This window comes from Podarcis liolepis (assembly GCF_965112155.1).
Source record: "Podarcis liolepis genome assembly, chromosome: 7".
In the NCBI taxonomy this organism is placed as follows: Eukaryota; Metazoa; Chordata; class Lepidosauria; order Squamata; family Lacertidae; genus Podarcis; species Podarcis liolepis.
The window spans coordinates 67,916,422-67,932,837 of NC_139561.1; the positions used below are offsets into that span (position 1 = coordinate 67,916,422).

Consider the following 16,416-nt stretch of genomic DNA (forward strand, 5'->3'; position numbering starts at 1 on the left):
GAGTGTCAGGTATGGGGCAGGTGGGTGTGGTGTTGGAGAAATTGCCTTCCTGTAGAGTGGGCCATGGTGGGCCAAATTTGACCCATGGGCTGGAGTTTCCCCCTCCCTGCTGTGGCTCTCCAGATGTTATTGGGCTCCAACTCCTGTCAGCCCCAACCAGCAGGGCCAAGGGTCATGTTTGAGGGTTTCAGGCTTCCCATCTCTGAGTTTAGTGAAGTGCAAGGGTTAGTCAGAGTAGGAAAAAATTGGCAATTAATGAACAAACCGCCAGCAAAATATTCCAGTCCTTCCACCCTGCCTCCTTTCTCCCCCACTTCTTCCCAGTCACTGGCAGTGACAATGCCTCACTGGGCTGGCTTGGTTTTTCTTCCCCTCCCCTTTTCCATTCTGGTGTCTTGTGGGGATGCCTGCTGCTCCTTCTTCTGTCCCTGGGGACGCTTTAAAATAGTTTCTCAGTGTAAAACAGGAAATGGCCTATCTCTAGACAATGAAACGGTATGCCTCTGTTCTCGCTTCCCAGTTTGGAGGTCCCACCACAGGTTCTCCCCACCACCACCCAAAACAAAGCTTTTTTCACACCTCAGTGTTTTCTGAGCAACAATGAAAGTACCTCCTGTGTGGATGCTCCTTTGTTAAATAAAGACTCCACACTCAGGAGACCCTGCTTGCTCTGAATATATATACAGTTCAGGCAGGTCCACCAACCTCAGTCAGGCTTCAACCAGCCCCACCTGCCAGCCTTCTTACATGCAAGCAGTGGCACCGCCTGTCACCTTTTTCTGCCTTAGTCTCAATGTTGCCGCCCTTGTCCAGCTCAGGCAGGGAGAAGGATGCTCTGGCTCCATCTACTGTGGGTCACCTGCCTTCCGCCCCACCAGTCCTCCTGGGCAGCAGACACCACGGAATATATGGGGCAAAGTGATTATATTTATATATATATATATATATACACAAAAAAAGTGCAAGAAAAGGTGTATGTATACATATGCACACACGTTTTCTTTTGTTCTGCTATCGGCTGCCTCTGGTCCAAGGAGGTTTGCAGTTTGGGGAAACGCAGCAAAACACGCTTCGTCTAAGTTGACAGGAGGGTGGGCGTGCACACCGCCGTCAGAGGAACCCTCCTACCCCCCACAATGCCAGCGTGGAGCGCTCCCTGCCCCAGAGCCAAGGCGAGAGAGCTGTATATGGGCTTGAGGCACACGAGTCCCAATTCCCACCATTAGAGGGCACTGGTGACACATAAACAGTAACTAGTTCGTTAATCACAGGGGTGTTTTTATTTATTTATTTTCTTTATTAAAAACAATACTGTATATCCCTGAGCCCATCAAACATTCCCTGCAAAGTATGGTTTGTATACCTGTACTATGAATGGGCATATTGTGCATGGATAAAAATACTATACAGAATGTCCAAACTTTCCTTAAGTCAGGCACCACGGTAAGGGAGGGGGAATGAAGTTGCAGCTGATCTTTCTTTCTTTCTTTCTTTTTGCGGGGAGGGGAGCGGTTTGAGTCGTGCCGGGTGCAATGGAAACGGGGATTTTTGGTTTCAATTTTTCTAAATCTACCTCGAATCATGCCTGGATCCAGGGGGCAGCGCTGGCGTCACGCCCCGCCAAGTGTTCCATTCCACCCACACGCACAGGCCCCTGTTGAGGATCCCGCAGCCGCTTTGCAATTCGCGGCTCGTAACCTTCCCCCACCCCGCTACTCGCCAGCCCTCCCTTCTCCCGCATCATCGCGGCTGCATGCAAGCTGGAAACGGCGGGGGCCGCGAGAACCCGCAACGTGGGAGAAGGGATCCGAAGCAAAGCCGCCACGCTTTGCGCAGCCCACCAGCGTCCATCCCGCCCCTTTAAAGTCGTCGTTGTCTTCTGCTGCTGCTGCTACCACCACCTTCCCTCCCTCACCCTCCCCTTTCTAGCGGAAAGAACTACACCCCCCAGGATGCTTTGCGGGTCTCTCCCTGGGGTTCCGGATGCTGCTCCTGCCGCTGACAAGCGAAGGTAAGCAGAGAGCTTCGGAGGCAGCCAAGGCAGCGACAGCAGCTCTTAAGGAGCTCGAGCCGAGGGGAGCCTCAGCCAGCTTTTTTTCCTTCCCTCCCCCTTTCTGCGAGCAAAAGCAAAGCAGCAAAGCGGCAGGAGAGGAGGCGAGAGAAAAGGAGGAGGCGGCGAGCAGGGAGGGAAATCGCCACCAGCACCAGCTGAGCAGCAGCAGCAAAAGAGAGAGAGAGAGAAAAAGAGGGAGAAACAGTCAAGGGTCTGGTTTGTCTTCGTTTCCTTCGCCCCCCCCCTCCCACCCAGCAGCAGTAAAGAGAGAAGGGGGTGGAGAGAGTAGGGAGGGGGAAAAAGAGAAAAAGACACAGGGAGCTCGAGAGAGAGCGAGCGCAAATTCTCCCAGCCTTGCATATTTTCCTTCCTACCCCTCCTCCTGGCTTTTTCTTTTGTGTGGCGTGTTTGAAAGGAAGGGAAGGAGGCAAAAGAGACGGAGGAAGAAAGAACGAAAGAAAGGAGGAGAGCGAGCGAGAGTGGGGAGGGGGGAAAGGAGGAGGCGTCGTAGAGTCATGTCCAGCAGAGTTGCGTGAGGATAATGTGATCGGCCAAAGAGGCGATGAATATGCTGTCGCTGAAGGTTGGCAGTGGCGCCGAAGGGTCGGGCAGTCTCCCCGGCAGCGCGGAGCCCTCTCCTCTGGAGGAAAAAAGTCTCTCCCGAAAGGCAGCCGCCGCCGCCGCCGCCGCCGCCGAAGGGATCGGATCCCCACAGCAGCAGCAGGCTGGTGAGTTAACTCGGGCGATGCGCCCTGTTCTCTCTCCCCCGCGCTCTCTCTCGTCCAGCCCTTGCCCACCACCACAGAGCCCTTGCTCCAGAAGGAATAGATCTCCAACCCTCCCTCTTATTTTAAAATTTATGTGTTTGTTTCTGGCGACCCCCACCCCCAAACCCGCTGCCCGCCCCCTGCTCCTCCAGCGCAGGATGCTGGATGGCTACCGAATTTCCTTTCCCACCCTAGTTCTGATTTTTCTATATATATAAAAAACAAACCCCATGGCTTTGGCTGGGGAGGGGGGGGGAGAGGAACACCCCCAGTCCACCCACGGCTCCACGGCGTGTATGTGGGCGCAGCAAAGTATCAATGGGGTTGGAAAGAGGGATGGGGGGGGGGAGGCGGCGGCGGCGGAGGGAAGCAAGAAATGAATGATTTGATATTTTTTTTTATAAAAAAGCCAACTAGTGTGTAGTCCGTATGAAGCAGCCTTTTGTCTCAACCAGTGTGAGCAAAACCTTGGCAGTTGGAGCAAGACACTTGAAGCGCAAAAAAGGTTGTTTCTTTTTATTTCCTGCCTTCGCTCCCTCCCTCTTTCTCCTTTCCTAAGCGATTCCTCTTCAGTTGTTCTCTTTCTCTCCCCCCCCCAATGCAATGTGCTGATCATCAGCCGCCACTTTCTCCCCCCCCCCCACCACCGCTCTTTAAATTGCTCCCGAAATCGCTTTAGGTGTAAACATTAATCTGGCTTCGCACATGCAGATGGGGGGTGGGGGTTGCGCGACGCAAAAAGCAAAGGAGGGTTTGCATTTGAGAAGGCTCGGAGTAAGCGGATCTGTTTACTGGCGCGCGGGGGGGGGGCACTGGAAGAGACTAGAGGGAGGCGGTGGGTGAGGAGGGGAGGAGGAGGAGATGCTTTGAGAAAGGAAGGAGTTGTGCGGGGGGGGGGGAGTGGAAGCTCTCGAAGGCAAACAATCCCTTATTATTTCAGCATGTGGGGACTGGCGGGGAGGCGCAACTGGGGACGGAAGCGCCCTGCGGAACCTCCCTGGGAAAGAAAGGGTGAAGTTGCGTCCTCTCTCCTCTGTAGAGTTTGTTTTCTCTCTCTCGTGCGCCGTCCCCCCCGCCCCGCGGCACCCCTCTCCAAGATCACCGTGGCTGTAGTTTGCGAAGGGACCCATCGATCGCAAGAAGGGAGGGGGGCGGAAGAGGTGAAGGGTCACGGCGGTGGAGGAGGAAGATCCTGCAAAACAGGTCCTCCTCAGTAGCGTGGGGTTTGTTGGCAAGCTGTGGGAGTGGGTGGGGGTGCGGGCGAGAACCGGACCTGTAGCGCAGTTGCCTCGGACACGCAAACAAATTGGTGGTGCGGAGAATGCAATTCTTTCAGTAGGCAGAATAAAGCACTTGGGGATAACCCTTTTCTTTCCTCCATACAAGCGCGCGGGGGGGTGGGGTGGAGTGGGGTGTTGAGTGACAGCTGCCAAGCAGGGTTCTGTCCACTAGAAGGCAGGTGGTTTCTAGCTTAAATCAAATGAAGGAAGGCACCGAAGTTCCTGACTGATTCCCTTTAAAGCTCTAATGTGCCACCTGAGTGTGTGTGAGAGGGAGAAGCGGTGCAACCCCGAGCATATTTTTATTTTTACTCGGAAGTTAGTTCTCTCACCTTCAGCGGGTCTTACTTGCAGGTAAGCATGCATAGAATTGCAGCCTGAGTCTATAATTTTGTGCAGAGCCTTCTTAATTACTTTGCTTCCTGCCAAAATGGGGCAAGGCATCTGAAGCGTGGTGTGGTGTCTGTTTATTGATCACCTCGTTTATCCTGCCCTTCCTTGGAAGAGCTCTAGGCAGCTTACACTGGTGTGTGTGTTGTTGCACAGATGAATTTCCTGTTGCGGGGGGGGGAGCCCCAAGGCTTTCCAATCTCTCTCTTAAAGAATGTCATTTACTTTTCTTAAATTTGGTATTTTGAGCACTAAAGTTCTATGCATGTGGACTCAGGAGAACTTACTCTCAAGTAAATGTACATAGGACTGTAGCCTTTACAACCATCTTCTTGGTGCTTGTTCTAACCCTATGGGGAAATCTTAGTCTGATGTGTGGGGCTTGTAAACACCCTGGGAGAGAATTGAGTCCGCCTTCTTTCGGGGGGGGGGGGTGGATTCTCCTCCTGCTGCCTTTAGATATTCTACTTTGTCTCGCAGAGCAAGCTAAATCAAAACGCTTGGGCCCATGCAGGAATAAATTAGCTGCAACAATTTGGCTGATGAGGTGCACTGGGTGATAGTTGAATTAAGCCTTTGAGGTTTTAGTTGTCAAGGTCTGTTGACATAGCTTTGCATGGAGAAAGTTTCACTAACAAGGGAGAGCTGTGTCTGAACACTTCTCACTTGCCTAAGACTTGACATGTCTGTTCTCTCACCCCCAGCTGGACTGAGTTCAGTGGTATGTGACGAGAGAGTGCCGGTCATGGTGGAAGCGGGAGGGTCCTGAAGCTGGATTCTCAGGTTCTTTACAAGGGTGTAAAGCAAATCCACAGCCACTCTGTTTGGAGGTTGATGTACATGTGGAGTTGCTTTTAATGAGCTCCTAGGTGTCTCCTTACTGTTTATGCCAAGAAACATCCCACTGGGGAGGGGCCCTCACTCTGCTGGTAGAGCACATGCCTTGCATGCAGAAGGTCCTCGGCAGCTCCTGTTACAAGGATCTTGCATCTCTGGGTGGCAAAAGACCTCTGTGCGAGACCAGCGCTCACTGTGGTGTAAGATGTTGCTAGGATAGATAGGCTAGTGGTCTGGATCTGTGGGAAGCAGCTTTCTATGCTCACTGCAACATAGGAAGCTGCCTTCTACTGTGTCAGGCTGCTGGTCTACCTAGCTCAGTATCGTCTGCCCTGACTGGCAGCTGCTCTCCAGGGTTTAAGGCAGATGTCACTCCTGGCCCTACCTAGAGGTACGGGGGATTGAACTTTCTGCATGCAAAGTGGATGCCGTGCTGCTCAGCTACGATCCACTGGCCTGCATGGGACGGTGTGCCACAAATTCAAGCTTTACTCAGTTGCACCTCTGTGTCCCAAATGAGCCCAAACACACTGATTGTGTGTGTGTTTCTGCTTGTGACTGTCTTTAGGCCAGTTTTGCCCTGAGAAAGAGTCAAAACCTGCTCTTGCCGTATATTTTTTTCAGTTAAGTGACACCGCCTTTCTCTCTCTCTTTCTCTTTAACAGTGGTGTACCTGAGGACAGGACTATGGACGTCCTAGGGCTGCGTGCCAGAGATATAGATTGCAACTGGAAGCCTGAAAAGGGTTGCTGAAGGGGGACTAGTTTGTGACTTGGGCAGAGGCAAGGGCATAATGGAACATTTTGGAACAGGAGCTGGGCAGAGACAAGGAGGTGGAAGTATGTGGAAAGTTATGGGTGGCCTAGAGGGGGCTGGCTGGCTGGCTGGCGTCCTTGCCCTAGCTGCTTCAGAGAGAGGCTTCAGGGACCTGGGGGTGGTCTATTTCTGCTGAGATCCTGAAGAAAGATCTGGGAGAATGGTAAGCATCTATAAATAGAGTGTGTCAGCCGAGTGGAAACGGAGCCTCTAAAGCGCTAGAGAGAGGGAGACAGAGAAAGAGACCAGTGTCTTGATAAACAGGTTTGTGTTCTAGGGAGGACTGTGTTTGTAATGAGATCTGGGACTGAGGAATGGGGGCCTGGGAATAGGGGTGATGGTGGGGAAGCTACTTCCTGTTTGGTTGGGGTATGTACGTCAAGGCCTTGTCCGAAGGCATAATTCTAGCTGTGTGGAATAATGTCCAGGTCATATTGCCCTGGGTGCATGCTCTGGCAAGAATGTGAGGGGGATGAAGAGTGCTGAGTGGTTTGGGAATCTCAGTCTAAAAACACCTCTGGCCTGTATTCCAGCTTGTGATGAATGAGTCCTCTGGGCAACAGGCCTTCCTATGGAACTTTTAGCTGAAGTGCTGAAGCAGCCTTCCCGCTCAACCTGGTGCCCTCCAGATGTTTATTTGGGACTAAAACTCCCATCAACCCTAGCCAGCGTGATCAGTGGATCATGGGAGTTGTAGTCCCAACAAACCACCCGGAAGCTACCAGGTTGGGGGCGGTTGCTTAATATTAGAACGGGTCTCCGTTTTGTAGGAGCCTTCTATGTGGTCACCTGTTGGTTGGTCGGTGCCATGAACTTCACAGGATACCATGGTTCTCTCAGCCAGGATAGAACTATCTTACCTATTAAAACAAATCCCAAGGAGTTGTTGAGCAGAGATGTTTCAAGCTGCTTCAGGGCCAATTCATCAGTTCAAATAGCAAGGGGAACTAACAGTATGGGAACCTCTTGTCATTGGAAATAAGGATAAATAAAGGTGAGTTTGTTTTTTTGTTTTTTTTTTTAAAAAGTTGCACTGATGTGGTGGAAGAGTGAGAGCAGGGCCAGAGCAGCTTGAGGCAGTGCACACTAATAAACCAGAGGCAGAATTTGCAGGAAAGTTCCCTATAATTTTGGCAAGCTTGTGCAGGAGACCTACCTTGTAGATCATGCCAACCATGGAGCTAGGCCTGTTTGTCTGTCACCCTTAATAGTGCTCCCAACTCACTGCTTGTAGCTTCTGTCCCACCTTGTTTTATGGTAGGAATTCATTTGGGTGATACGTGAGGAAGAGGAGTATGTTTACTTTCTAGACTGAGAATGTCCCTATCATGGAGATTAGGAATTCTGGTGGTGGTTAGCAAGTAAGATTATTCTAAAGCAACCTTCCCCAAACCTGGTTTCCTCTAGGTGTTGCTGGACCACAACTCCCATCATCCCTGACCATATGGTTTGGAGATGATAGGAGCTGGAGTCCAACTATATCTGGAGGGCACCAGGGTTGGGGTGCCTGGTTCTTGCACTGGTGGTTGTGGATGAGTGGTGGGTAGCGTAGCCCTGCTCAGTTAGTGCCTTGCTAAAGTGAATGTGCTCTGCCAACCATGCATGCCACCCTGCTGGGCATCCATATCCTGTGTTGTTATTTTGCCATCTGCCCAGAGATATGGGAATGTCAAAGCACCTGACAAGTCTGACTGGCGGGTTATAAGTTGTGTAGGCCAAGAGAAGAGAGAGACTCCGCTAGATATTCTGCACATCCTTGGAAATTGCAAAGTTCCTCATATGATGATTCCACCCTCCTTTCTTTGGAGCAACAGATAACAGAGGGGAGGAGGAGGACTGTTGCTGTTTTCACGTTTGACATGTGTGTTTTTTTCCTTCTAGGAGAAAGGGGTTAAATTTAGTCAGTTTGGATAATCTGCATCCATGGACTTGCAAGTTCCTCATCATGCATGTTGCCAGTCCTGGCGAAGGGGGATGCTCTTGATAGTTTAATTTGCTTTATGCTTTTGAAGCAACTAATCAACCTCTGTCATTCAAACATGACCTTAAAAAATAAAATAGTATAGTAATATTCTGAATAGTCAAAAGACTTGTGATGTAAGTATTCTTGATATTGGGAAGGGTTGTAGCTCTGTGGTAGAGCATCTGCTTTGCATGCAGGAGAACCCTAGTTCAATCACTGGCATCTCCCAGTGGGACCAGGAGAGAACCTTGCCTGAAGATCTGGACAGCCGCTGCCAATCAGTGTAGACAATACCGCGCTAGATGGGTCCATGGTCTGACTTCGTATATGGCAGCTTCCGGTGCTCCTATCTTATCGCTGTCCCCTCCAAAGTTCACAGTGGGGTTTTGTTAAGAGTTCAGCATCCACTTCAAAAAGTTAAGTCACACTTTTTAAAAAACAGCAAACAACAGCAATGCAAAATCTGCCATGGTGCATGGAAACTGACAGTGTTCTTCAGGCCATTGACGTATTAGCGTTTTGTCTGCCTCGTTTGTGGTATAGCATGAATATGGTAACCATGATGCATGATTCATGCTGCATGTGTGATGGGGTTATGGGAGACAAGATTCTTGAACTTGTATGATCCTCCGAACGAATGAGTATTGCACGTTGTTGGATGTGAGCATGATGTGAGCATGTGCTAGTACTTTGCACAGATCGTTGTGATGAAAAGCCCCATTGCATGGATGTAACTGCATGTTTATTCCTAGTGGTGGCATCTCCCCTACAAGAACTGTAGGCCACAAATCTGATGCATGTTTACTTGGAAGCAAATCCCATTATCTTCAGTGTGGCTTATTCACTGTAAAGGAGTTGAGGGTTATTACCCAGGTCTCTTTCCATGCCTAACCTGCAGACCTCTGTCATAAGGGGCAACCTCTTCTTGAGCTCAGTCTCTAGTGTCAAGTGCATCAAATTGTGGATTTCTCTTAGATGCATACTAGAACACAAAACTTTAATATGTGGTGCATTCTACCACAACGTATATCTAAACGTATGCCGATGTATTTGTTTATAGTTGTTTCCCTTTACAGTAAAATGCTAGTTTAAAAATATCTGTCTACTGGCATTTCTTTTGCAAATTAGCAGGCAACCAGGCTTTTGGGTGCTGCTACAGTTATAGGAACACAGGAAGTTTCTTTATATTGACTCAAACCATTGGTCATCAAGCTCAGTTTGGTCCACATGCTGGCTGGCAGTGGCTCTCCAGGGTTTCAGGCAATAGTCTCTCCCAGCCCTACCTGGAGATGCCAGGGATTGAACTTGGGACCTTTTGCATTCAAGCAAATTCTATGCCACTGAACAACATCCCTTCCTACTGGAGTGTTTGACTCTAGTGCCTGTTACAAAAGCATTTGTGGCTAATTCTATGCATGCCCTCTTAAAAGAATCAGCTTTGGCTTCAGCCTTGGTGCTTTGGAATTTGGTCTTTCCTGCTGTTCCACAGAGAAGGTAGTGGTCTTCTCAAGGCTAGCTAACATAGGTTGCTGCCTTTATACTGAGTCAAACAGTTGGTCCAATAAGCTCACTATTTTCTATACTAACTGAGAGGATTTCAGGCAGGAGTCTCTCCCAGTCCTATTTGGAGATTCTAGGGACTGAACATGTGATCTTCTTCATGCAAGGCAACTCTGCTGCTGAGCTATATTCCTTACCCACGATACCCATCTAGGTATCAGTCCAGGGATTGAGAGCATTGTCTTGGTGCTCCCAAGATACATGCACTGCTGCAGACCCTTGCCAGGCTATGTGGCTAGCAGTAAGCAAACAGCTGGGGACCATAGCAGGGCTGGTGTCTTGGGGCAAAAAGGTACTTGCCTTTCCCTTGATGCTTTATTGGGTGATAAAGCTCCAGAGTCTAACTGGGTCTAAAGCTTGCATGCCTAGTTCTAGTATCAGTCATGCAGCATAGCATAGTATGAGTTTAGGTGGTGCTTATTTTAAGTTAGATCTGGGGTCTGTTTTGGCTTGGCTTGGATCAGGTGAAGTAGGAGTGTTTTCTCTGCAGGGGCAATTCATGCTTCTATCAGCTGACCAAAACTTAAGTATCCTACACCAGGAATGAACCGGGAGGTATCATAGAATCATAGAACTGTAGAGTTGGAAAGGAACAGTTGGCTGTGACTCCTGAGCAGATGCGTCTCTGGTGCCTGTTGTATTGGAGCAGGGGTGGGGAAATTTTAGCCCTCCAGATGTTGCACTCCCAACTCCCATCAGCCTTAACTGGCATGGCCAATAGTCAGGGATGGTGGGGAATGTAGTTCAACAGCCTCCAGAGGGCCAGAGGTTCCCCATCCTTTCGTTATAGCAGGGTTTCCCAAACTTGGGTTTTCAGCTGGTTTTAGACTATAATTCCCATCATCCGTGACCACTGGTTCTGCTAGCTATGGATAATGGGAGTTGCAGTCCAAAAGCAGCTGGAGACCCAAGTTTGGGAAACTTTGTGTTAGAGGAAGGAAAGGATAGACCTCTAATGAAATTGGTATTAAGGTGTTACCTTGGTTTTGTTAGCTTTTCTAGTTTTTTTGATCTGAATATTTTAAAGAAATAGATATCCTTTCTGGCAAGTTTTACAGCACTTGGTTCCAAAACAAAAATCCTGTCTCTAGGCATATTTCCACAAAATGTTTGTAAAGTATTAATTACTTTCAGGGTAAAATACACTAAAGCTGAACTCTGAACCCTACCTACCCAGGAATAAGCCCCACTGAATTCAGCAGGACTTACTTCTGAGTAGACATGGCTGGGATTACCTTGTAAATCTTCCAGCTCTTCTTGTATAAGAAGTTTTGGCATCTTGAAGCCCAGCCATATCTTTGTATTAGACATCCCAGGGAGCAATACTTGGGGCTGGCCTAAGATATTTTGCTGCCTAAGGCAGAGAATCAAATGGTGTCCCTCGCCCACCTGAGTCAAGGTGCATAGCATCCAAGGGCGGCCAAGTTATTTCTCACGAGGCAGAAAATACCACAAGCACCTTTCCCCCCCTCCCTGCCGGTAAAAATACAAAAACAATAAATTAAGTAACCAGCAATTTGCTGTCCTTTCATTATACTCAAAATCAGCTGCCTGAGGCAGCGTCCTCATTCTGCCTAATGGTAGGATCGGCCCTGGCAATACTATGTTGTTTCTCCTTTGACATTGTGTCCATACAGTGCCATATGAACTTCAGAAGATGACACCAGCTAAGAGGTTAATAGAGCAGGATTCAGGAGTATGTTCATGTTGTTCTTCTGTTGATGTTGTTTTAAACCCAAAGTAGTTGTATCTGAATTATTTTGCCCCATAACTACTTCACTTCTGTTTCTTCCCTAAGCTGTAATTACTGTAGTAAATAATTGCTGTAATTATGAGGCCTTTAAAACAGAGAGAGCGAGCGGGGGATGGATGGATGGCGTCACTTGCTGTCTGTAGAAAATTGTGGTTACTGTCATGTACTTGTACTTGGGTGTATTTTGAGAAAAGGATGCATGGGTGTCAATCGGAGATGCTTCAGGCCTAGGTGAACCTTTCATTGTAGCCCAGAGGTAGGCAAAATAGAGATCAGGATATCCTGGTAATGATCTGGGGTAAACCGGAAATGGGCTTCCAAAGCAACCACAAGAAGACTTGTTGTATTCCTGAATTATGCTGCTAAAGCAATAAACGTCATGGGGAGGGGAAGACAAGGAGTGGATTTTGTAAGGTGTAAGGGCTCTGAGCTCAGTTCCTGGGCTGAGGGTGTGCCTGCACAGGGGCACCCAGTTCTATAATTCTGAACTGTGCATTGACTTGCTTTAAGCCATTGATTTGCTCCAGACCCTGGACAGCGGACCCCATAAAAAAACAAACTAGATCCTGCAAGGCTAATGTTCATACAGCCCTGATGTAACCTGTCGTCTGCTTGAAAGGCTGCCTTTTCCCATTGAACCTGTCTTAATCTTTCATCTCCGTTTAGAAGGCTCTCCTCTGCATGACTGTAGGTAGGTGCAGACTGGGATAAGGGCCTTTTTTGTGCTGCTGCTGCTGCTGCTCCATTTACAGAACACTCTCTTCCCCAGGCTTATGAGGCACCAGTATTGGTGCCCTGCAAGCATCAAGCTAAAAACTTTATTCTCCTGAACTGGACTGGGAGCCTGCCTTTAATATGCTGTTACCAGAGGTGGCCTAAAGAAACCAGAGGTGCCACAGTATATTCTATTGGCTGTAATTTGTTTTATACTGGTTGTTTTTTTAAAAATAAGGTATTTTCAAATTGCTGTAACCTGCCCTGGGACCTTATGTTAATGGGCGGGTAAGAAATCTAATAAATAGAAGTAGTAGTAGTAGTAGTAGTAATACACAGCATGCAGTAATCAATTAAAAAATTCAAAATACAGCATCAAAATAATTAAAGGCAGGTGAGAGCAAGAGCCACAGCAGAGCAGATTAGAGTTAGGCTGTAGACAATCTCCAATTTTAAAACCCTTGATGCTGGGGCATCTTATTGTTTTGTTAATAAATTTACATCTCTCTTTAAATAAATGTTTCCAGGGCAGCTTAATCAATGTTCAAGGGGAAAAAACCCGAACATTTCAAAATGTAATAAAGTGGGAATGGCAGACATGTTGTTGGGCTTGGGTCCAGACATTGGTGGACAGTTGGCCATGCTGGCCAGGGCTGATGGGGAGAGTGCCACACTGACTATCCCTTTAGGAGGGAGCATCATTCGGAGTCCGAGCTGCGCTACAGGGGAAAGTGCACGGCTAATTCACTGTACCTGAATACAACATAGCAGGCCAGTATTATCTCCATGCAGTAGATGGGAGGAGGAGGTTGAGAAGCAATGACATTGGGATCTGAACTGGTGACTTTGAGATGATGAGATTTAGGAGAAGGGGCCACAGCTCAGCAGTTGAGCATCTGCCACGAATGCAGAAAGTCCCTGATTCAATCCCTGACATCTCCAGGTGGGGCTGGGAGAGAATCTGTGCCTGAAACCCCAGAGAGCTGCTGTTGGTCAGTGTAAATAATGAGTCGGATGAACCAATGATCTGACATGACCTAAGGCAGCTTCCTGTGTTCCTCTGATCTCACTATCAGCATGGAGGAACATCTCTCTTTCGCTCACCCACGCTCTTCCCTACCCTGGAACTTCAGTAGAAGGCGGTGCAAACACACCTGGATGTTTTTCCCACAGCCTTAGTTAGCTGGTGCATATTTGCTCCCAAAGGTGGATAATGTGGTGGTGCTTTGGAGAGGTATGGGAGTGGACGATGGGGCAGCCCTCGCAGGAAAGGGAGTTCAGAGAGGCAGCTGGTGTTGCAGATCCAGGTGCATAGCAGAGTAGGATGGTGCTGGCTAAATGATGGCGGAGATGCCGTTTAGTGAGAATCTGCAGGTCCTGTTCCTCAAGGGAAAGGGTTGCTGGCTGTTCCCAAATGGCACCCACCAGTTGGTATGTGGGAGCTGGTGTTTGGTTACACTGCTGCTCAAAGGGGACTGTGAATGGGATCAGCAGGTGGGGTTTGAAAACACATGCAATACACAGCAAAGTTGAAATTTCGCTGGGGACTTTGCTGGTGGGGGTGGGGCGGGGCGAGCACAGCCTTTTAGCACATGTGCAGGGAACCCAGCTCCATTGGCTGAAAAGCTCAGGGACCTAGTCCACCTATGCAGTTGAATGAGGGTGTTGAATGGACTGTACTACTTCAGGCTGCAGGGGACTGGGAATATCATATTTGAGGGGTGGGAGGGAGAAATTTCTGCATGTCAAACAAAAAACTAACATCAAAGAGAGGTTCTGAGTATTTTTTTTAAAAACTCTGTAATGAGATTTTCCTTGGGGTTTTCTTCAGTAACATGATCCCACACATAACAGCCTCAAGTGGCACAGTTCATTATTTCACTTCAGGACTGTACTGTTTGGCTGCCTGCATATCATACATGGTTTTCCACAAAGAGTCCTGGGAACTGTAGTTTTGTTAAGGCTGCATAGAATTACAACTTTATCAGGGGTAAACTATGGTTTGCAGGACTATTGCGGGGGAAACCAGGTACATTAAGTATACGGTGGGGATGTGACCTGTGTTTATCAAGAGTTCTCTGAGATTACAAGGTAGGACATGGCAAATATGTTAAGTTTTCCTACAAGTTCTGTATATCTACATTGTATGAAAGGGGGGGGGGGCTCATCTGCTTTCCTCCACTGAAGCAGAAGCATAATAATAATAATTAATAATACAGCTGGGCACAAAACTCCTAGTGAAGATCCAGTCCTCTGTCCTGAGGGCACCTTCAAACTTTTTGCCAATTTTCGGAGGTCTGTACATTGATAGCATGGGTGAGAACGCAAATCTGTTTCTGAGAGAAGATGGGTACACTTGCATTTTGAACAACAGTTTCGCCAAGTCCCATCAGCCTCAGTCAGCATGGCCAGTGTTGGGGGATGATGGGAACTGTAGTCTGTGAGCATCTGGAGGGCATTTCGCCACCCCACGTCTACAGTGCTCAAGAACTCACTGCCCTCTTAAGTCAGACAACTCCAGCAGGAATATAATGAGAAGAGAAAGGTGTAGAGCTGAAGCAAGCACAAAGAAATTGATAGCAAACAAGAACTGCATGCTGCTTTGTTGTAGGAAGGAAGGTGTACAAGCTCTATCAGTGGATTTCACAACAGCAGCATTTGAATTTTACAATGAGTTTAGGTTGCCTCTGTAGAGAAAAGAGAAAAGAACCTGTTCTGCAACCTTGAAATCCAAGTCCTTCTCCCCTTGCACCCTGTTTGCCACCATTCAGCTTGCATTCATATTTGTCTCTCTTTTAAAAAAATAAAAATAAAATAATTTTGAGATTTTGTGTGTGGCTTATTTTGCTTTTAGCATTCTTTTTTTAGCAGAAAAGGAAAAATTGGTACAACTGTAATTACTCAATGGTGCATAAGAACATGAGAAGAGCCCTGCTGCATCAAGCCAAAGACCCATCTAGTTCAACATCCTGCTCTCACAGTGGCCAACCAGATGCCTATGGGAAGCTTGCAAGCCAGACCTGAGAGCAACAGCACTCTGCCCACCTGCAATTCCCAGCAGCTGGTGTAAGGAGGTATACCGTAGATTCCAGCGTATTAGGCGACTGGGCGTATTAGATGACCCCCCAAATTGGCAGCTGCAATTTGGGGGTTCGCCTTCTAAGCCCAGTCGCCTAATACGCTGGGCAGCTCCACGCCGGGAGAAAGCCACCTGGAACAGAGCAGAGCCTGCCACCCCTGCTGCTGCTTCCGAAGCAGCAGTGGGCGGGCTCCGCGCCGGGTGGCTCTCTCCCGGCGCAGAGCGGAGCCCGCCGCTGCTGCTTTGGAGCCGCTGCTGCCACAGCAACTCTTGGGTTGCGGCGCTCATCTCGCTTTACAGTAGTACCTCGGGTTATATATGCTTCAGGTTACATATGCTTCAGGTTACAGACTCTGCTAACCCAGAAATAGTACCTCGGGTTAAGAACTTTGCTTCAGGATGAGAACAGAAATTGTGCAGTGGTGGCACGGCGGCAGTGGGAGGCCCCGTTAGCTAAAGTGGTGCTTCAGGTTAAGAACAGTTTCAGGTTAAGAACGGACCTCCGGAACGAATTAAGTTTGTAACCAGAGGTACCACTGTATTGACCGAGGGAGCCGGCGTACAGCTTCCGGGTCATGTGGCCAGCATGACTAAGCCGCTTCTGGCGAACCAGAGCAGCGCACGGAAACGCTGTTTACCTTCCCACTGGAGCTGTACCTATTTATCTACTTGCACTTTGACATGCTTTCAAACTGCTAGGTTCGCAGGAGCAGGGACTGAGCAACGGGAGCTCACCCCGTTGTGAGGATTCGAACTGCCAACCTTCTGATCAGCAAGTCCTAAGTTCTGGCGTCCCCAATACCTACATACACTAGCATAAACTGCTTAGATGTCTTTTGTTCTGGTTAGTAGTATATCAATTTTGTAAAATAAATAAATAAAAATAGTGGGCAGCATCCCTTTCTTTTTTGCAAAAGCTGGGAGATACAGACTCTCTTTAAGGGGGTGTAGCTCTTTCTTTCTGACACTGTGCCCTTTTTGCAATGTGTTTGTATTATTTGTTTTAAAATGTGTAAAAAACTCCTACAGAAACAACAACACAAAACAACCCACAAAAGGTGGCTTCCAGCAATATTAAAAGATATCAGAATACCTTAAATCACTCATTGCAGCAGCAGTAGTGCAGACTCAAAATAAAACAGCAGCTGATATCAATGGTCTGCAAAGGCCTGGGAAAGTAAGTCGGGTTCTTAGCCAGGGCTGG

At 48.3% G+C, this 16,416-nt stretch overlaps 1 protein-coding gene across 1 annotated transcript in view; it reads left to right on the plus strand.

The window, feature by feature from the left end:
* Positions 1–1,305: 1,305 nt before the first annotated feature.
* The window catches only part of AHDC1 (AT-hook DNA binding motif containing 1), a 193,887-nt gene continuing 178,776 nt past the window's right edge, over positions 1,306–16,416 (plus strand). Inside the window, 1 exon segment of the mRNA XM_083512071.1 lies at positions 1,306–2,781. Coding sequence (XP_083368197.1) covers positions 2,616–2,781 — 166 coding nt within the window. The 5' untranslated portion in view covers positions 1,306–2,615.